This window comes from Protopterus annectens, chromosome 9.part0 (assembly GCF_019279795.1).
Source record: "Protopterus annectens isolate FY-2018-M chromosome 9.part0, PAN1.0, whole genome shotgun sequence".
In the NCBI taxonomy this organism is placed as follows: Eukaryota; Metazoa; Chordata; order Ceratodontiformes; family Protopteridae; genus Protopterus; species Protopterus annectens.
In genome coordinates this window covers 1130413717-1130435752 of record NC_056743.1, presented here as the reverse complement: position 1 = coordinate 1130435752, position 22036 = coordinate 1130413717, and the positions used below count along the sequence as shown (strand labels likewise).

The window sequence follows — 22036 nt, the reverse complement described above, 5'->3', positions numbered from 1 at the left end:
ACCTCCAAACACTGGACTGCTTTAGATTCATCAAGGGCAGGCCATGCTTATTCAACATGGTGGATTTTTTTAAAAAGACAATCAAAGCAATGGATGAAGGCAAAATGGTGCATACCACATACCTCAACCTTGCCAAAACTTTTGACAAAATTCCCCACTCAGGCATAGTAGAAAAGATAAATATATTATGAATGAACTCCTGTGTCACCCACTGGATTGCCATCTGGTTCACAGATAAGAGCAGGAAATCAAAATATAGGAAGTTACCTGCACAAAGACACTAGTCATCACTGGAGTTCCCCAAGTTTCTGTTCTGGGACCTCTCCTGTTTGGCATATATTTTTTGAAGTGAAAGCTAATACCAAAGGGCTCTGGATGACTAAGTCTGCAAAAGAATGTAAGCTAGGAGCAGTCACTGAATCCCCAAATGAGTTTGTGATCCTGCTTTGACCAGCATATATTCATTGTTGTAAGATTTTTCTTGTATATTGCACAGCTTATAAACAAAGGGATTGTGTCTCGATCTAGAGGTTTCATTACTCCCCTTTACTTAGCCCTCACTAGTCTAGTTATTGAATATAATGTCCCATTTGGCATGTATGTCTCCAGACACATGCAGCAAGTGGAACACCTACTGAGGTACCTTACTAAAAGGATACAAGGCCTAAATGGTTTACTATTATAATGTTGACAATCAGAAAACTTTTTGATCAAATAATTGAATCATTAAGTTGAAAGTGTTATTGCTGGAATATTACAATGTTGAAAATGACAACAGTAATGATCAACATTTGAACTTCCAAAATTTCAGAATCAAAATTCCATGTTTGCATTTACATTTTTGCAGGGGGCAAACCCCCCTCTGCAACCCCCATGTGGGGGGCTGTTTCCCTTTCACCCCCTGCAAATCAAATATATCAGATCAGAGATCACACTACAGTGAGGAAAAGGGTAAATTTCCCTATCCGCATTGTACTGCAATCTCCATTCATAATGTCACCCTCATATCAGAGAATGAACTCTCACTTTCACTAGCATAACTTCAATCACTTTCAGTATGGCATTATGAAAATTTGACAACATGCATTTGACCAACCCATTTTCGAGTAAGTCACATTCCACATTATAATAGTAAACCTGCCAACTCGAAGCCCTGTCACCATACTCAGTGTCCTAGACTGCTAAGAGGTGACCCTTAACTGGCATACAAAGCACCCTCTGACCCAATACTGATGAATTTATTGCAAATCAGCTAGTCAAATGGCTTCAGAAATACTCAGTCTAGGGATCTAAACCTCTTCTGTAGTATCAACAGAACAGTTTGGGGGGTCAGGTATATCTCACTGATGATACCACTGCAATAGACTCCCTATCCACATGAAACAAAGTTCATCCCTGTCCATATTCAAGTACAACTTAGATCTATGGATGGGAAACAGAGAATTTACCAGAGGACTGGCCTCTGGGCTACTAATAGACCAAGGCAGATGTTAAATGCATTAACCCATGCATGGGACCCCTTAAATTTTCTGTGGTATGACCTCAGCTATTCTCATTAAGGGTAAAGCCAAATTCTAACCAAATCAGATAGGTTAATTCAAGCATAAAATGGGAAATTGGCTAGGCTTAAAATGGCCCATAAGGGCAAGGGCAGCTAGCCTTGCATTTATCTATGAAACGATGCTATAAATATCAATAATAAATTGCCATAGGACCCTACACATTTGTTTTATGTAACATTTATAACTAAAATAGTAGAAAAGAGAATGAATTAAAACTGAGACAGGTTTTGATTATTAAATGTCAGAAAACCATATGGTAACTATTTTTATAACCCAAATAAGATCAGTGAGGCTTTGGAGAGAACTTCTGATTTTGAACAATTCCCTGATTTCTTCTTGCAAGAGTCAGTACAAGGTTGAAAAGCCACATTAAGTGTAAATGAATTTCATGCCTAAAGATTCAATTTTTCTGTTGATGTGGATATTTTATTAACAGTACTACAATTTATTTTAAATAGAAATCAAGCATAATATTTAAGGACAATAGATATTTCATAATTTCTACACTGAAAATGGTTTACTATGTCATCTCTGTTTATCAGTACTTAGACAAATTACATCATACATGATTGCATAAAACTCTTTGCTCAAGTACCTAAAGGATTTTGTTAATAGTACTCCAATAAACAGTTTTGTTGTTTGTCTTTTCGGCTTTTCCCGGTTAAGAGTCGCCACAGCGGAACTTAGGTCCGCTAATGATTGGCAGTAGATTTGTTATGGTGCCGAGTTGCCAGCCCGATGCCCAACCTTCAGCGAAGGCACGCCCATTCACACATGTCTTTTGGAGGCCACTCAACCATGGGAAGGACATGCAGACTCCATACAGAAGGCACTCCAGCCGTGAATTGAACAGGAGAACCTCGAGGCAACAACGCTACCACTGTACCACCGCAGCTTGTACATTCATGAAAATATACTACTTACTCAAATTTAACAAATGATTATGTAAGTATTGAGCCCTCCCCCTTAACCTCCATGTTGTCTATTCTGCCCACCACCCCCTACTTTATTATTCTCACTCCAAAGTCATTTCAGCTCTGGGAAAGAAGAGCATGATCGTTTTTCTAATAGAATTTGCAGAAAGAATGAAACAAAATGACCTAATTAACATGTCCTTTTATAGTTTGTTTCAGGCAGTTAAAAATGGAGAAGCACAGCACTCCAGCAACTGAACTTGAACAAAATAAAAATGTATGTAGTATCTTTAAGGGTAAGAAAGAAAGAAAGCTGTGACAAACTATTAACTTTAGAGAGCCTACACAATACGTTTAAAATCATTATATTGGGTCATTCCTGCATTAAGTTCGGGACGCAATTGTGGAGTATGATTTCACTGTAAAGTAATTCTCTATGTGTGATATTAAAACATTTTTTAATAATTAAGTAAAGATGGTATTCATTTTCTAAGCCAGAATCTATTGCTTTTTAATGTCTAAAAGTTTTAATCTGCAAAATGTAAGTTAAATCCATGTGTCAGTCTTTTACTCATACATACTTTCACACTGTATCAGCATCTCAAGTACATCTGCTTATCAAGAAGACTCTCTATCTACTTTACTGAAATTTAGTCTGACATCTTATGCATTGATTAAAACCATTCTAATTCATTTAGTACCACTACATAGTGTCTGAAAATGCAATACATCAATGCAGCTGTGGTCAGAAAACTAACCATGCTTGCAGTAAATCAAAACAAAAACTGCAACGTGGCTGCACATTACATTTTCTGTGTAAAATTTCTGTGTCTATTTGACATGACAATTTTAAGCAGATTACATGTATTCCTGTCCCAAGAAACTGAATTTATTTTTATGGAAAAATAATAATTCCTTGCAGAGATACAAACGTCTGGATTACACATGCATCATTTTAAAATGTTTAGGTATTTTTTCTGCAAAGTTATTCAATGAAACTAGTTTCTATACTAGTGCTTCAAGACTCATCGCAGGAGACATATTTTGAACTTTTCTCACCTCATATCCCACAAAAAGCAACTGATGACAGACCACATTAATAGTTCACTATGAGTATTAAGTTCTTGTAATGAGAATGGATGTACACTACAGTGAGGAATGCAGTGTTATCAGATAATTTCTCTTTTGCAGTAGTCTGTATGCTGGCAAATACAGAAAATGACAATAATGCCCTTTCAGACTAATTACCCAGCAATACACAAAACAGGTCTATAAACTGCTGTTGATTGACTGCATACAAGGGTGTACATCTATTCATTAAAGGCAGAAATTAGCTCTTGGATGCTGCAGTGCAACTGTCTGATTTCAGTTGTTCAAAAAGCAAACACTTATTCTGTGTAGGCACAGAATGCCCACTTGTCCTTTACTTGCACATTATGTTTGCCAATTTTATTTTAATTAAATAATTTTGTGCTCAAATCCCTTTTCCTGCAGTTTAGACATTATTCACAGATCTAGGAATAAAATATAAAGTAAACCATTTGGTGATACTGTTTAATGCTCTGTACCCTTGTCAAACCTGCTCCTCTATTTAAGGCCTGACCAATACTACAATATATGAGAGATGATGACAGAGAAATTAGAACAGATTAAACTTACTTTATCAGGAAATATATCTGATTTCCATCTCTCTTCATCATAATTCAGTCTTGACATTTCAGTATATGCCTGTTCATAATTTCATATGCTGCATTATGAATGCTTGTTGTGCTGATTGTACAACCTCATAGCTTTGAGCAATGATCAGTAAAAAATTACAACTGTGTTAACTCACTTTATTTAGCTTATTAAATCTAATTATAACTTCACAGATGACCTGCATAAACCAAGCAGTGCAGTACTAAAAAAATATCCCTTAAGATTGTGGTTTCTACCTAATGCAATTCATAGGAAGTATACATGAGATAAGAAGTGCTACTTTGTTTCCATTTTATTTATGATATAAGCACTATGCATTCTAAGTTTGCAATGCTGTACACTCTTGACATCAACTTTTATAAAAGCGTGCCTCACTGCATTAAATAGTACCCTGTTGCTATATTTTCTAGAGTGCCAGCCACTTTTCTCTAATGAAGTAAGAAATGATTGGTCACTTTTTAGCACTGGTTACTTTTTAGCACTGTCAGCCTTTTTGCAGCACGTCCAAGTTGTAAATATTACCATTTACTCCTGTATCTTTAAATCAGACTAACCCTATATCAGGGTTAAGGAGTTGAAGTTCTCATTGCTTTAGATAATAATAACCAAAAACTCTCATTATTATATCAGTATATTCCCTTGATCAATTCTCCTGGATGAGCCTGGATCAGCAGCAAGAATATAGACTGCCTCTTGCGCAGTGATTATTTAACTGAAATCTACTTCGTGAATGAGATGCATTATTTTATATTTTTTGTCTCTCAGACTTCCAAACCAATCAGAACTCTAACCTACTATAATGAGTTTTGGTTACACTGTTGTTCAGCATTATCATAATTAAAGGTTTCTTAATCATTATGTTAAACCAGTATAATAACAGCAGTATTACAATGTATGGCTTTTTTGAATCTGTGTATCCACTTCTAATCATCCATGATTAAGTGCTGTATCTATTGTTATTAACACCTAACCTAGGCCCACCTATGGAAAGTGACATACTGATTGCAATAAAAGCCAGGTTAACAAATCTAATGAATGTATGTATATTATTGTCTCAAATAAATAACTGGTGCCAAAGTCATGGAATGAAACTAAATGCCAAAAATGTATTATAATTTACTTTGGGAAGTTCTCTATGATAGGGAACTACCACATTGTCAATATACCGTAAGAGTTGAGTCAGTTGTTCAGGATTTGGGAACATATGGTGACAGTAGCCTAATGTTTGACCAACATGTGGCCATTGTTGTAAGAAAGTCCTTCTATATTGCACAGCTTACAAACAAAAGGATTGTGTCTAGGACTAGGATGTTATCCCCCCCCCCTTTACTCAGTCTTCATTCAGGCAATCATTGATTAGATTGCCCCCTTTGATATATCTGTCCAGATGCATGCAACAAATGGAATGTCCATAAAGGTACCCTACTAAAAGGATACAAGGCCTAAAAAATATGTCCTATATGGACTGACTCAAAGTCCTGTTTCTATGCTCAGTATCCTACAGAGTGCAAAGAGGTGACCCGTGTCTGGCATACAAGGCATTCTCTGACCCAATACTGATGGGTTTACTGCACATCAGCAAGTCAAAACACATAAAATATACTCAGTCAAGGAATCTAAATCTCTTCTCCAACATCAACAGAATGGTTTGTAAGGGGATCCCTATCAGTTGATAGAGTTTTCAGAAACTCAAAATTCATATTGATGAGACAATATGATCAAATTTCCAAAAGGTCAAAGCTTTTGAATGGAGATTGCAGTACAGTAAGGATCGGGAAATTTACCATTTTCCTCAATGTAGTGCAATCTCAGAGTTAGTAAATATAATTTGCAGTGGGTGTGAGAGGCTTAAAAAAAGATAGATTTTTACGTTTTTTGTTTTCTTTAATGTTTGTTTTTTGGAAATTCGCTCATATTGTCTGGCCAATATGAATTTCGAGTTTCTGAAAACTTGATCAACTGACATAGAGGGACATATCTTATAGAGGATACCACTGCTCTGGAACAGACTCCCCATTCAGGTAAAAGCTCAGCCTTGTTCACATTGAATCACAACTTGGATCATTGGCTAGGAAACACAAAATTTTGCTCAAGACTGTCCCCTACACTACTAATGAACAGAGGCAGCTCCTATATGATTTAGCCCATGAATGGGTCCCCTAAATTATCTATGGTATAATCCCAGTTACTCTCATTACATAATGCATAATTATTATCCACAGGATGGGTAAGGCCAATATAAAACTAAATGTGCTAGGTTAATTCAAGCACAAAAGGGAAATTGGCAAGGCTTAAAATAGTCCACAATGGCAGCTAGCCTAACTATGTATGAACCTACAAACCTATAAGAAAAGGTTCAGTTTAAACTCTGTTACTAAATACACTGTAATAGTAATGGTCATGGTGTTATATACTTGCTAAACAATGTGTTGCTGTATACAAACCTGCTATGGTGTTATGAGAAGAGACATCATTCTTACCTGATAGAACATTCTGTCGGCAAACCGTAGCATCTCAGCAAAAGCATTTAGCCAACAATGCAGGAACAAGTAGAATGCAATCAGAAGCATGAATGTCCCTTTTGACATAAATAACACAAATTAATTAATAACATAATTTTATGGCAAAATTCAATTCACTTTTTTTCAGGTAGTTTTTTTAAATAAAAGAAGCTCTAATTTTAATTTGTTCTTTATTTTCAGGATCCAGGGTCTGAAAGCCTATCTTCTCTTCACCTGTGAACAAAATGAAGCCATATGGTCAGCATGTCCTGAAAACATACTAGGTATCAACATTTGTTTCACCTTGACTCATACAGCCTGCTTCTGAAGTTAGATGAAACACATACATTTTGGCTGGTACTTCCACAGCAGACACTCTACTTGTGCTCTAACTACTCTGCAATGGAAACAAGCTCTATGACCTACAATGGAGATCTACAGAGTACTAGAGATGCTAACTCTGTGGGGTATGAATTACAGATTCAAATTACTTTTAAGTAGTCCTAAAAAAAGCCCCCCTGGGTGATGGTAGGTAATGTCATGATCCCAGTCACCAGCATCAGAAATATTGCCCAGGTCATCAATACATCAGATGGCCTATAGGGAACTGTCACATAATGCAGGCAAAGTTCTTCTTGTGTTTCACAAGTAGAGTGAGATAAGGCTAGCCATTCTATAATCTGCCCCCTCACTGCTTACTTTGAGTTTATACTACAAATTCCTGTAGATGAAGGAAACCTCTTTTTTTTTATTTGCAATTTAACTGAACATATAAAATCATGTGTAAATCCAAGTGCATTACAGGAAGAGGTCACCCATGTTATGACCTACATTAACAAGGAACACAAATAGAAACTATTGTGAAAAAAAGGTTCCAGTTGTCACTCTTAAGCAGATCATTGCACTGAATAAAGTAGGCAAGGCTGCCTTAAACAAGCCTTCAGAATAATTGTATTTTTTGTATTTTTTGTGTGTTTATTTTAAAGGTCAGTAGTATAACTTAGATATTACATTGTGGGTCTTTGAACCAAAATATATAATAAAGCATAGACAGCAGAATTTAAAGGATGAGAATACTAAGAGGATGCAGTGATAAGATAGCGGCTACACCTGCTAATCAGAAATTATGCAAAAGTATCTTTCACGTAGCAGTTTTACAATTCACAGCCATCAGGTACTGCCAGTAAAATATTCTTCTTTAACAAATATTCCTGTACTACACCTATGAATTTACTATTATTGTTAGATGCTAGATAATCAAAGTGAGATTGGGCTATATGTGAAACAGAGCCAAATATCTGCAACATATTAAATAAATAAATATTTTAACATATTAACCCTCTATTGTTTTACAGAAAGTAATTAAACCTGACCACAAGTCAATAATTTTCTCTGTTAGTCCTAGTGATACGATCTGACCACCAAATGAGACCATTATTAGGAATCTGACTACAGTAAACCTATTTCTGCTTGTAGAAGACCTTTGCAAAATTCCCAACAATGCCCTGCAAATGGGCCCAATTGAGAGGGCTGTCACTTTCACCCTTGACTTTTTCCAATACCTAAACAGCTGCATAAAAGTCAGTACCTGTCCACCCTAAATATGTGTAAATTCAGGAATAAACTTTGCTGGCAAATCTACAGTATTAATAACATGAATAACAAAAGAAAGAAAAAGATGAAAAGTTGTAAGGAATCTTCATTATCTCTAGACCACTTTGAAAATTACCACGAAGAATTTAAGATTACTATTATAACATAAAGCAGAGTACAAGCTTAAGGTCGCTACAGATTTCAAAGGAAACTACAAGCCTTTCTTTGGTTACCTCACAAAATTACGGAATAATGTCCAACAAGGCACCAAGCTCATCTATAATGATACCACTTATTCTGTTTCCCACAGATATTGCTAATATATTAGCAGACAAATTTAGTACTAACTCTGTACCACCTATCCACATTGCTGCCGCAGTTTCCATGAACATTTTGTTTCCCTTGAAATCACCTTTGAATAAATCTTAAAATAAAAATTATAGGCCATCATTCTCACCAGCATTATATGCATACCATAGCAGAACTCATTTTTGCAGACATAAGCTACTGAACTGATCAAGACCCCTATCAGTTTGGTTTTGAAAAGTTCGGTTATGTCTCCTGCACATATTAAGCCTCTTTGAAAAGGTTATATGTGCTGTGGACAGTGATCACTCAATGCATATTGTGTATCTTGACCCAGCTACTGTTTTTGACACTATCCTCCATGCTGGTATCATTTAAACATTAGAGAAACTTAATATAGCCCCCTACATAATCAACTGGATTTCAAATTGGATGTCCAACAGATTCCAGGTTGTGAAAAATTGCTGAACCCTCTAAACCTAAGCTTTTAATTAAAGGGATACCACAGGGGTCAGTTCTGGGAAATCTCTTGTTTGATATTTATTTTGCAGATATCCTGTCCAACATTCTGGAAGTGTAGTTGAACACGTTTCCTGATACCTGCAAGCTGGGCTCTGTTGTCCACTCATCCGCTGATAATGAACAGCTCCATCAATGTCTGGTGTATGGAAAACATTCTGAAGGTGAATACAAAGAAGTGCAGCATAGTAGCATTTGGTACAAAAGCTGCTCCCACCTCATCATTTTTAAATGGCACTCTTCTTCAGACTGACATGATCATGAGACACACAATCATAAGGGACCCATTTTGTTTGTCCTTGTGCATCTTCGTAAGACCAGTGGCTCTGCAAAGACTCACAGTAGGGAACTACATCGACACAAAAGAATAAACAAGATTCACTGATCTGATAAATTCATAATTCTATTTACTCCCAGCCTATGGAATAACTTTTTACTACAGGTCACGCAAAGTGCTACCTTGACTACTGTTAAAGTTAGAATTGATGATAGGATGGCTAGACACAAATTCATACCAGGATTGTCATGTATAGCCTTGCTCAATTTGGAAGGTAAGGTCTATTAAGTGAATGAAAAGGAAGGCATAAACCTTTAAGTGTGTCTGCTCATAGTTGTATACGAATAAGCATCTTATGGTCCTCGTGGTCTCTTGGCTTAGTATTGTTCCTAAGTTACCATGTTCCTATGAGCAAATACTTTTGTTTAAAATAAAACTTGAGCAGTTCAAAAATACAATAACATCAGCTAAGCAGTGACCAGGAAACATACTTATAAGAATTCTATACTATATATGATATCTTTCTGGGACTGAAAATTACTAGTAACCTGTTATGCAAAAATGCAAATTTTTGTAACAAGGAAACAATACATGGATTACTTGTAATAGCATTTTACATCCCTAGCAGACAGACTTGGATTTAATTTTCAAAAGATCTAAATGTTAACTGTAGGTCTAAATAATGTTGATATTAGTTCTTAGATGACTGATTCTTTCCTACAATATAGAAAATGATGTGTATGAGCTGTTTTGTTACAAATTGTGATGAAAAAATAATTCATCACCAAATTAAAATGCAACATAAATGCACTTTTTACCAAACATCGTATGATACAAATGAGGTAGTAATATCTTAACTTGGGAGGTTAGGGGTATGAAAAGAGGAGTTCCCCAGAGTAGTTAGCTTTGTTTTGTATTACATAATTACTTTTCCAGTGTCAATCATTATGGCATTAGGAATTTCATTTAAAATGAATCATCAATCTAATTTGAAGTGATGTCCATAAATTATACTGTATGTCTACATTTCCCCAATATTACTGTATAATCAATTAAACTCAGAACCTGAACCTAGAAGAATTTACTCCCAAATATATAAAAAAAGTAGTGGGAGACAGACACTTTCAATAAGCAACACTACAAGTTATTGAAAACATATATTGAATAAAGAGATAGACTATCAGCATTTACAAGTATCTTATTTTTCATTCTAAGGTTATCTTCTTTCATATTGTACTCATTGCAAAATAAAGACTACAATGATAATAACATTTCATTAAAGTTCTTTCAAAGGATCAGTAAAGTTCCTGTGAGGTAGCATTATCCAAGCAAAATATGCAGTAAGAAACTGTTAATATTCTTGAAAGGATGAAGCACTGAAAAAGTAATCGCATAGTTCATGCTATATTAAACAATGGCAGTAATCAGAATAGGAGGTAAAACTAACAGCACAAATGTTATATCCACATAGAGCAAAAAATATAAACATTATTTAGTGCCTCCTTTATTTCCTCAGCAATTCTATACTTTGTAAGGATGCTTGTAAGTGGTTTGTACATCTTTTCCCTAATATTGACTAGGAAAAAATAAAATATTATCATAAATTAAGAGTCTGGTCAATGCAAGTTTCCAACAGTGTAGCTACAGCAGCTATAAAAGATATCATTAATAACAATTGGAAGATTTTGAAAAGCTGCCAGGAAGTTTATAGGGTAGTGGGTGAGCATCCAGTATTTGTTCAGAAGAGGGACAAATGTTTTAAGAACTTCTTTCAAAATAAATTAAATGCTAAGAAGCCGAGTATCAACAATGGAGGGATGTACAATTGTTTAGCTTGTAATTTATGTGAGTTGGTGTATGATGGTATAAGAGAGATAATTATTAATAACTGTAAAATAAGTATAACTGGAAGATCTACATGCAAATCAAAATATGTGGTTTATATGTGGTTTATTTAATAATTTGCAAATCTTGTGGGTCTTTTTATGTAGGACGCACCAGCAGAGAATTAAACAAAAGGATGTACGAGCAACAGCGTGCAGTAGAATTAAAAGATGAAAACCGTGCTATGGGTAAACATTATAAAACAGGAAACTATCAAGTACATTTCAAATTTTTTGGTGTTAGGAGAAGTAAAAGGGTATGATTTAATGTTTAATGCTTAATGCTGAAGAGGAGTTAGGTTGGCTGGAATATTTGTGGCAAGTCAGGTTGAATGCATCTTACCCACCAGGATTAAATAGCCACGAAGATTTTGTGGCTTATTTTAAAAGGAAAGTGTTAAGGCATTAGCTACAAGTAATCATGTGATATTAATTAATGTGTCCTATTGAATATTTATATGTAATTGTAGAATTGTATATTCAGTCTGAAGAAGTCTCGGTTCCAGAGACAAAAACGCTTACTGAATTGCTTTGAATAAAAGTTTGGTGTTTTTTATGGCTATTTTGTTTTAATTTAAGAGTCTGGTTAGCTCAGTCAGATATTTTATACTGGTTGCATTATTGTTTTTATGATCTAATCTGCCCTCTTTCTTTATCTCATACATATAATACGCTACCTCTCTTTATTTTACTTACCCTACCCATCTATCCCAATACTGCTATCTCAAATTGCAATATTCTCCTTTCCTCATCTCTTTTAGCCTTCTTCTCTCCTGTACTTTGTCTGTTCCCAACCTCTCCCACTAATGTATACTAATACTCAACACAAGTGCCTCTTAATACATCCGTGCTACATGCATCTCCCCTTACTTTACCATAGCTTGCACAAGTTTATACTCTTAAGTGTGCTTAAGGATTGCTTACAGTTTTGCCTGTGCCTAGTATTGTATTTAAATTCTAAATGTGCTTTGAATTACTGTAAGTGGACTGATTTAATCTATTATCTCTGCCCAGAATTGTATTTCCTGAACTTCTTGTGTTTTACTATGAATGTTGCTGTGTTTTGTACACTGCAATTTTTGTTTTGCTAATTGTTCTTAGATTCTGTGCATAATACTTTGTACATATTTACCAACTACCTTCTGGAACGTTTTTACCTGGGCCTCCATTGAAAATGGGCTCCTTTCGGCCTAGTGGACTTTTTCAGTAAACAAATGCCAATAAATAATAAATAAAATAAATAATTCTGGTTTTGAAATAGTTAATAACTGTGCAATGAAGTTTATACTACCTAGGTGTGGTGATCACACATTTTAAAGCAGCATGTGGTAAACTGGAAGGCAGTTTTGGGGCTTACAGCTGTTTACTAGATTACCTACAGTTCGGGTAATCTACATCATGTCATGTGCTGGAAGTGACATTGCTATAATTTCTTCTCTACACTGGATATACAGTACTTCATCTAAAAAAGGCTGGGAGATCCTGGAGGTATGGTTTGATGAAAACAGTTTAAGAACTGCATCCTGGCTGCAAAGTACTTAAAGAACTGTGCCAGAATTGGTAAGAAAGCTAAATTTGCTGCTGTGGTTAAGTAAAGGAATTTTCCTTGTGATTCAGTCATATGGACTAGAATCCACAGCCAGCAATGACTACACCTGAGTTAAGGTCTAAGGCGTATTTGTTTTACATTTATTACTGGCTTCACTAAAGGAAGGTCTCTAAGTGTTGTGTAGCAAGCTGAAGTAAACAGTATGACTTTGCTATGCTTTGGTTAATGAATATCAACTGCAAATGACTCCTCCTTGACTATATCTTAACAAATATGTGGTAGAAGTATCTTAATCATTGCTTTGTGTGTCTTTCCTGAAAGACGTATCTACCAACTTTCTTACAACATGTACAGATAGCAATCGCACCATTCTTTTCCTGTAAAATGTGAAAGATATTCGAGTGTTTAGGTTTGGTGCATCTATTATTCTCTTCCACCACAGTATACCAGGAATCAATAACTGAGGATGATAGAGTTACCATTTCTGCAAATAGCTTTTGGCAGGAATAGGTTTCAGGGGTAGCTTATCCACAACTATCATTGACAGCAGAGTAAAGCAGGATTAGTTATTCCAACACACAAGGGATAAGTAAACATCTTCAAGTGCATCACCTTTATGTGATTTCACCAGTCCTCTGAAGGTAAACAGACTTTATAAATAATCACTTTGCATTTATATGAAAAATAAATCAACAAAGCATACTTGGGAAGATATGCATGTATGAGTTAAGAAGTAATATTTCATATTATTTGATGAACAGTTAAATTAATTATTGGTATTTATCAGATAAGGTAAGTGCAAATATTGTGAACATTTTAAATATAACTTAAAATGTTGTATGTTACCAAAGTGCAACAAGAGATAAAATTAATCACATTCATTAAAAATAGCCATAGCAAAGTTTCTATTACAACAAATATTATTATTACATAAAATAAAACATGCTTATGTATGAAATGGCAATGCTTATGTCTCACAACAGCTTGCTTGTATTTATGTGAATGTTTGTGTGTGTGTGTGTGTGTGTGTGTGTGTGTGTGTGTGTGTGTGTGTGTGTGTGTGTGTGTGTGTGTGTGTGTGCGTGCGTGCGTGTGCTCATGTGTGAGTGTCTGCATGTGTGTGTGCATGCATGTGTGTGTGTGTGTGTGTGTGTGTGTGTGTGTATGTGTGTGTGTGTGTGTGTGTGTGTGTGTGTGTGTGTGTGTGTGTGTGTGTGTGCATGCATACACCAATACAGAAAAATGAAAATTAAATAAAGCAACCAACACAATAAATATAATAGCATGTCATAGCAGCATAACAGAAATATCAATTCTATGCACAGCTTAGCAGAAAGAACAACTGTAAGTAACAATAAAAGAACATATCTTATCAATAATGAAGTATGTGTTTATGTTTATATGTATGTGTATGTCTGTGTACTTCCCACAGTTATATAAAATATTAAAATGTTTTAGCAAATATTTATGAATATGCTGTAGCAACAAACTCTGTATGCTTGCATAGTTTATGCAATAGTCTAAGTTGATGCCAAGGTTTTATGTTCATATGTTTATTTAATCCAGGTTTCAAAATGAGTTGCCAGTTCAAAGTGACATCTAAACTCCATTACACACAATATATTTTTCTGTCATCATCCGTTGTAATTGCCTCCAAACATCCACAGCATGTTTTCCCTGCATGCTTTCCTCCAGCCTGAACATATTTATTATTCCTCCTTATGGACAAAGCTGTTTGAATATATTTTCCTCATTTTACTAGTTGATTTACCAATATAAAAATATCTGCATGAACATTGTGCTGTATCAGTAATAAACCTTGTATGACAATTACCGAACTCTCTAAAATAAGTCTTTTGTTTCTGGACACAGACATGCTTTTGCTTTTCTTCCCTTCTCTCTCACTCTTTTAATAAACAAAATATGTGATATGTGTTTGTAATGTAAATTATTAAGAAAAAAGTTAAAGTTGTGATTTGTCGCCATAAGCTTCAATTCCAAGAGAATGATATAGTACAAAGCCCCTTGGCTGAGTGTAAATCATTATCCCGATTTGTGGAAAAATCTCTACCTACAGCCAGGTCACTATGTAGCGAGGCAAGGAAAGGAACTGCTGTACTGATAGGTAGTCAAGAACATAGAGGTCAGCATTAGTGGCTAGTAAGTGCTGCCAATGTCCCAAATATACAGGCTTCGCTAAATAAAGATAGTGCGATTCAGAAGTTTTACGACTCAGATTATTCAAGCAAGGGACCGACTGGAAGGCAGTGAACCCCATATACTTACAGCCAATACAAGAAACTCATAAGAATCAACAAAGTTGTTCTGATGCACTCCCAATGCAGGTAAAGGGTGCAACTCTTATGGTAAAGACGGGCTGAGCCAGTACTGCCAATTCATCACATATCATTTTATTTATTTATGTGGCATTTGTTTACTGGGGTGGTCTGACTGGATCTTTCTTTTATTTATTTATTTATTTATTTAATTATTTACTATTTATTTACTGGGGTGGTCTGACTGGGTCAAAACCCATTTTCAGCAGAGGCCCTGGGAGAAAAGCTCCACATGCAGTACACTACAAATACAGTATAATCCAGTACAATACAAATACAGTATAATCCAGTACAATACAAATGACATTAGATATACTTTACAAAAATAAGTGGAAAGAACATAAACTATGCTACAAGATATTACAATATAAACTGCACATCTAGACAAATCTATAGAGTTAAAACATTATATACAGTAATAGTCACTCTCACCATATACAAAACCTATGAGTAGATAGTGTCCAAAAGTAGTATGTAGGTAGTGCAGTGCATGACATTGACTTTTATAGTAAATGAAAAAATAGAATGTTGGCTTCAGTTAGGAAGATAATAGCCAGAAAGCTGGTGATGCAGAAAGATAGTGGGAGAGTTAAGAATAGAGGCATTACACTCTGAGCAGTAGCTTTAGTGTATGGTATAGAAACAGAGAAGGAGTTAGGAGAGCCTTAGGATCTTGCAGTATGAGGGAGTGAAATCTGGCAGAGAGAAGGATGAGGCTAATTTGGAAGTAGAGGAAGATCTCAGCATTAGGCAGGCTTTATGCAGGAGCAGAACCATGTATTTTGAGATGTTTTTTTAAAGAGGTTTTGAAATGGGTTAGGCCAGGCATAGACCTGGTAGCTAGAGGTAGTGAATTCTATAGTATAAAGACAGAGTATGAATACAGAGAGTGACCTGGTTTTCTTGTAGGTTTTGAGATAGCTGAGAGATTTTTGTCTTCTGATCGTTGGGATCAATTTGGTGTGTAAGGTGTGACTAGATTGGTTAGTGCAGGGCAGGCAGTAGGCTTGAAAATAAGGTTGTGAAAGGTAGATAGCTGAATAAAGGCAAGTTGGTTGGGGAGGTCAAGCCACTTTAGTTGTCGTAGCAGTTTATAGTGGTGGTGTGTGATATTTAGAGTTTGTGGCAAACTTTGCAACTTTGTTGTAGAACTGCTCCATCTTGCTTAGGGTAGGAATTTGTAAGTTAGTTAGGATAGGAGCACCGTAAAGAAGGGAGGGAAGTAAAAATCTTTTTGCAATGGTAATTTTGGTTGCTGCAGTAAAAAACTTCTTGTTTCTATACAAGACTCCCAGTTTTTGATAAGTTTTCTTTATATTTTGCTGTACATGGCGGTCAAATGAAAGTTTATTGTGAATGGTAACTCCGAGAATTTAGGTTTCCTGCACTGTTTCTATGACAGTATTGCCAGATGCAAGGATGTTGAAATCATCATTGACAGGAGAGGTGTTTCTGGGGTGAAAGAATACTAGTTTAGTCTTCTTTGGATTAAGAAAGAGTTGGGCATTTCTTAGCCAGGATTCAACAGCAGTAAAGGACTGTTGAGTTTTTGAAAGTAGTTCTGGTAGTGAATGAGCAGATTATTCTGGAATCATCAGCGTACTGAGTGAGGGTCCCAGAGTAAGAGGCAGTGTGAAAGGTGTTTGTGGAAATGTTGAAGAGTAGGGGTCCAAGGATGGAGTTTTGAGGGACTCCAGTAAGGTTATGCAGAAAGGGTGAGAATTAATTGGACCACTTCATTTCTTGTTTATGATCTTTGAGGTAGCTCTGAAAACATTTTACTGTGTTATCTGAGAAGCCTACATTAGACAGTGTGTGCAATAGTAAGGAGTGAGACACTGTGTCAAAGGCCTTTGAGAGATCAAGGAATACTGAGGCTGTATAGCATCCTGCATCTCTGGCCTTGTTCACTGTGTCTGTAAAGGATAATAGAGCTATAGCTGTGGGTCAGAAGCCATGTTGGATTTTGGTTGAAAGATTATTTTGCAATACGTACTGCATTATCTGCTGATGGATGCCTCTCTGTTTTGGATATTGGTGACAAGATGGCTATAGGATGGAAATTGGATGGTTCAAAAGAGTTGCCTCCTTTATGGATGAGGGTGATGTGAGATTGTTTCCATATGATAGGTACTTCTGATTCAGACAAAGACCTGTTTATAAGGATACTGATTGGGTAGGCTATTGAGTTGGCAGCAGGTTTGAGAAAGTGGGGTGGAAGATTATCAGATGAGGTGAAGCAGAGTTTTAGTTTTTGTAGCAGTTTCTTAATGGTGTCAGTGGATATGGGCTGAAATAAGAATGGTGTTTGTATGACATATTGTTGATTTTGTTGAGTAGGGGGATTATTAATGACAGGGTTAGAGGTAGTTGATGGTCTAGGACTGGTGTCTGAATAGGTTGAAGGGCAGGGGGGGGGTCCAGCATTGGGGTGTTAGTTAGTAGGTCTGATATTGATTGTATGAAGTGCTAGTTAAAGTTTTCAGCTATGTGTGATGTTGGGGTATCAGATGATAGGGTGTCATCTCTGTTTGTTCCAGGGTTAAGTAAAGAAGATATGGAGTGCCAGAACTTACTGGGGTTGATTTTATGCTGGAGATAACGTCGGGAATAGTATGACTTCTTATCTCTGTTGATTCGTTTTGTCACTTTGTTATGTAGTGTTTTGAAATTGACATGATTTTGTTAATTTTTGTTTAGTCTCCAGGTCATCCAGGCTAGGTCCCTTTGCTTCAACAGGTATTTACATTCCTTAGAGAGCCATGGTGCTGAGTTGTTTTTTATTATTTTCAAATGAATGGGAGCTAGGGTATTAAGTATGTGAAGGAAGACAGTCTTAAAGTATAGTAAAGCATCATTAAGGGGTAGTCATTTAAGGGGTATCCAGTCTATTTCATGTAGGAGATTGTTGAATTTATGCTGACAAAAATTAGTTAGAGTTCCTAACTAATTTTATAGTGTGTATTCTTAGTTGTTGGGAGTTTATTCTAAGGGAAAAAGCTGGCAGATGATTGCTCAAGGAGCTAGACAATGTTCTGGAAGAGGGGTAATTGAAGCAATGGGATACTAGTATCCAGTCTAGGGTGGATTGGCAGGTAAGATCTTTGCTGTATCTTGATGGAGTATGGATAAGCTGAGAAAAAAACATACAGCTTTATACTATTTGTTGGGGAGTTGGAAGCTATGGTTTGCCAATCTATATTTACATCTCCTAAGATTATCGTTTTGAGGTTTATTGTTTGGAATGTTCAGGATAAAATATTTTCCAACACTGGTATATTGTGACCTGGTGGGATATATATTACTATTATGCAAAACCTTTTTGATGTGCCTGGGTTGAAAAAAGAGATTAGTACCTCAGCATTAGAAAAGATGGGTATATAACTGGTCTAGGGTATGATGCTGAACATAGAGGGATATAGAAGGGTTATCCCCCCCCCCCTTTTTATATCTATCTCTTTTGGTTATTGCAAAGTTTGGAGGCATTATCTCAGAGTCTTTTATATTGGAGTATAGCCATGTTTTGGTAAGGGCTAGTATGTCAGGTTTATTTTGGTCAATCCAGGCATGCACTGGGGATATTTTATTACATATACTTCTAAGGTTCAGTATAAGTATGTTTAAATCTTTGGGGTTACTCTTGTGATTAGGATTAGAGGATGGGCCTGGGTTAGGATGGGTCTATATTAGAACATCGAAGTTTCAAAACTTCGAATGTTCTAATATCGAGCCCTATTCATCGAAAGCTGAAAACACTGAACATACAGAAAAGCAAATTTTTTTCCTATGGAAAAATTTGCTGTTCCAAAACACATACACACAACACAAGCACACCAAACAAACAGCAATCCACACACATACACCTAAAATCTTACACCTAACCCTACACTAAACTATACACACACCACTAACTATCCACTTACCTTAACTCAAACCCTAACCCTAAGGTCCATCACTATCGCACACTCACCTCACCCGCCTCTAACCCTAACTCACATACCCCGCCCTAACCCTCACGTCCACACAATTGCACACTTACCTGACCCGTACCCTAACCCTAATTCACCTAACCCGCCTAACCCTCACATCCACACAATCGCACACATACCTAACCTGCGCCCTAACCCTAACTCACCTAACCCGCCCTAACCCTCACGTCCACACAATCGCACACATACCTAACCTGCACCCTAACCCTAACTACCCTAACCTGCACTCAATTGCACACTTACCTGAACCCAACCGGTAACTTTCCACCACAGCGCTGAAAATACCGAAGCAACAGAAATGGACAACCAAATTCTTTCCCCAAGAAAAAATTTGGTTTTCTGTTGCTTCGATATTTTCAGCTTTTGCTGAATAGGGTCCAATATTAGAACATTTGAAGTTTTGAAACTTCAATGTTCTAATATAGACCCAGTTAGGATGTATGTCTCCACATTTGAGAAGATAGGTAATGAGGAATGAGTACCCTGGGAAGTGTTTTTTATTAATAGGTGAGGGTGTCAAGTTATATAGGAGGCGAGGAGGCCAATCTGTGGCTTGAATAATATTGTAGGGTATAAGGGAAAAGCTGGGAGGAGATAATTGAGAAGTTATGCTGTATATTTGGGAGCTGGTTGGAGCAGGTTGTTGATGCATATTGGTGTGTGGGGGTATGCAAGGATATAGTTGTAGCTAGGTTGAGAATTAAGAGTAAAGAGGTTAGCCAGGTTAGAAGGAGCATGTCAACTGTGATGGTGAGATTATAAATAGTAAAAGTGGTATTTATGTGTTAGGTTCATAGGTTTATATGTTCATAGGTGTGTACTAGGCTAAAGGCCCTGGAGCCTTTACAAGCCTAGCCCATAGGATTACCCTGGCATTGTGCCACCCAGTCTTGGTTCCTAGTGCCTCTGTCGAGCAGAACCACTGGAGTGATCCCTGGGGTGAGTTTTCTATTTCAAGTCTACTCATCAGGATTTCTCTTGAAGAGGGCCAGTGAGGTACTCTGCTTGGCATGTATGGGAAGTCTATTCCCTAGCATAGGCAGTCTCTGGGTTATGAAACTGTCCTTCCAGCATGTTCTGTTGATTGTGGTAATGAGGTTGAGGTCTCTGGAGTGTGTAGTGGGGAGGGATTGGGATTTCTTTAGATGTAGCATTTCGAACAGGGCTGGATCAGACATGGCTTTGTAAGTCAAGCAGAAATCACCTCTAAGTAGGAAATATGAGACAGAGAATAGTTGTAGTTTTTTTGAGTCTGTCCATATAGGACAAGTGTTTAAGGCCTAGGATCCTCTTTGTGAGGTACTTTTGCAGCCTCTCCAGTTGTTGCATTGTACTCGATGACTGGCATTGGCCTAATGAGGGAAGAGTAGAGGGAGACAATGACTTCTTTCTTCCTGGACAAAAAACCCTTACTATTGAGAAGTGCTGCATAGAAGGACTTTCTGACCACAGTGGAAATGTGCTGGTCAAAAGAGAAGTTGCTGTCAACCTGTGTTCCTAGATCTCATAATGCCTTCTGTGTTCAGTGGACTACCATCAATCTGATAATTCAAGGGAACCGGAGTTTTCCCAAAGGGGATGAAGACACATTTTTGGCATTGAGCTTAAGGCCATGGTTCTGACACCAGTTATTGGTCTCATTAAGGCCTTTCTGTAGGATGTCAACATCACTTGGGGAGTTAATAATAGCTCTCAACTTGCAATCATCTATGAACTTTGTCAGCCAGAGTCTCTTCGTGTTGGCCTGGACTTCAGAAAAGCAGATACCAAACAGGAGAGGACCCAGGACCGAACCCTGTGTGACCACTTGTGACTGGTCGGTGGTCTGACTTGTAGTCAGCTACTTTCACACTGTGGGTTCTATCTATGAGCCAGTTTGCAACACACCTAGTGATATAGGGTTTGATGCTTAGCTTAGTAAGTATTTCTATGATTCCTGAGTGGGGAATGGTATCAAAGGCCTTGGCCAGATCAAGGTAGGCTGTATGAACCACCTCACCTTCATCCACAGCTCTGGTGACTGACTCAAAGAAGTCGACCAAGTTGAGCAGGCATGATCTACCCTTCACAAAACCAAACTGTGTGGGGTCCAGAGTTTGGAGATTCCCTATATCCTTGTTTATTAAGTCCATGATGATGCATTCCATAGCTTTGCATATCAGACTCGTTAGGCTAATGGGGAAATAGTTCCCAGGGTCTGTAGTCACTCCTCCTTTGTGGAGAGGGATGACTGTAGCAGTGTGCAATTCAGTAGGGACAAAGCCTGAGGTGAGGCTGTGATTGAACAGGGCACACAGGTGAGATGCCAGTTCACACTGTAGTCCATGTAGAACACAGCCAGGGATACTGTCAGGTCCCATAGAAGCTGTATTCTTGGCCTAATGTTGTTTTAACCTGTGCAACAGTAATACTGGGTGCCTGGCAATCTACTGGTATTGTGATTGGTCCTTTGGAGGGGAGAGAGTGGTAAAGTTAGCACTGAATCTGTCCGCCAGTATATTTGCAATATCTGTTGGCTCGGTATAGGAGGTACCATTGTGCAGTAGCTCAGAGCAAATCTGGGTATTGCCATGGAGATTCTTTACATAACTATAGAAGGCCTTGTGGTTGTCTTTACTATTTGCTGCAATTTTGTTTTCATAGCTAGCTTTAGAGAATTTGATGAGGGATCTCAACCTTTTGTTGAGGCTGATAAAGGAGTTTTTCCAGTCTTGGGACTTCACCTTATTCTGTATCTGTTTCCTCCTTCTGTTGTAGAGTTTGTTTATGGCAGGGGACCACCAGATTGGCTTCCTTTTTTTTTTTGAGGAGAGCATCTTAGTTCTATTGGGTATGGCGAGATCCATGCATTTGTGTATGTGTTCGTACAGTGCATTGGTGTATGATTTGGCGGTCATGCAACTATTCTC

At 37.1% G+C, this 22036-nt stretch overlaps 1 protein-coding gene across 1 annotated transcript in view; it reads right to left on the bottom strand.

Moving 5' to 3' along the window:
• The window catches only part of SOAT2 (sterol O-acyltransferase 2), a 380502-nt gene that overhangs the window by 99196 nt on the left and 259270 nt on the right, over positions 1-22036 (bottom strand). Inside the window, exon 9 of the mRNA XM_044082202.1 lies at positions 6655-6752. Coding sequence (XP_043938137.1) covers positions 6655-6752 — 98 coding nt within the window. The remainder of the gene's footprint in view (positions 1-6654; positions 6753-22036) is intronic.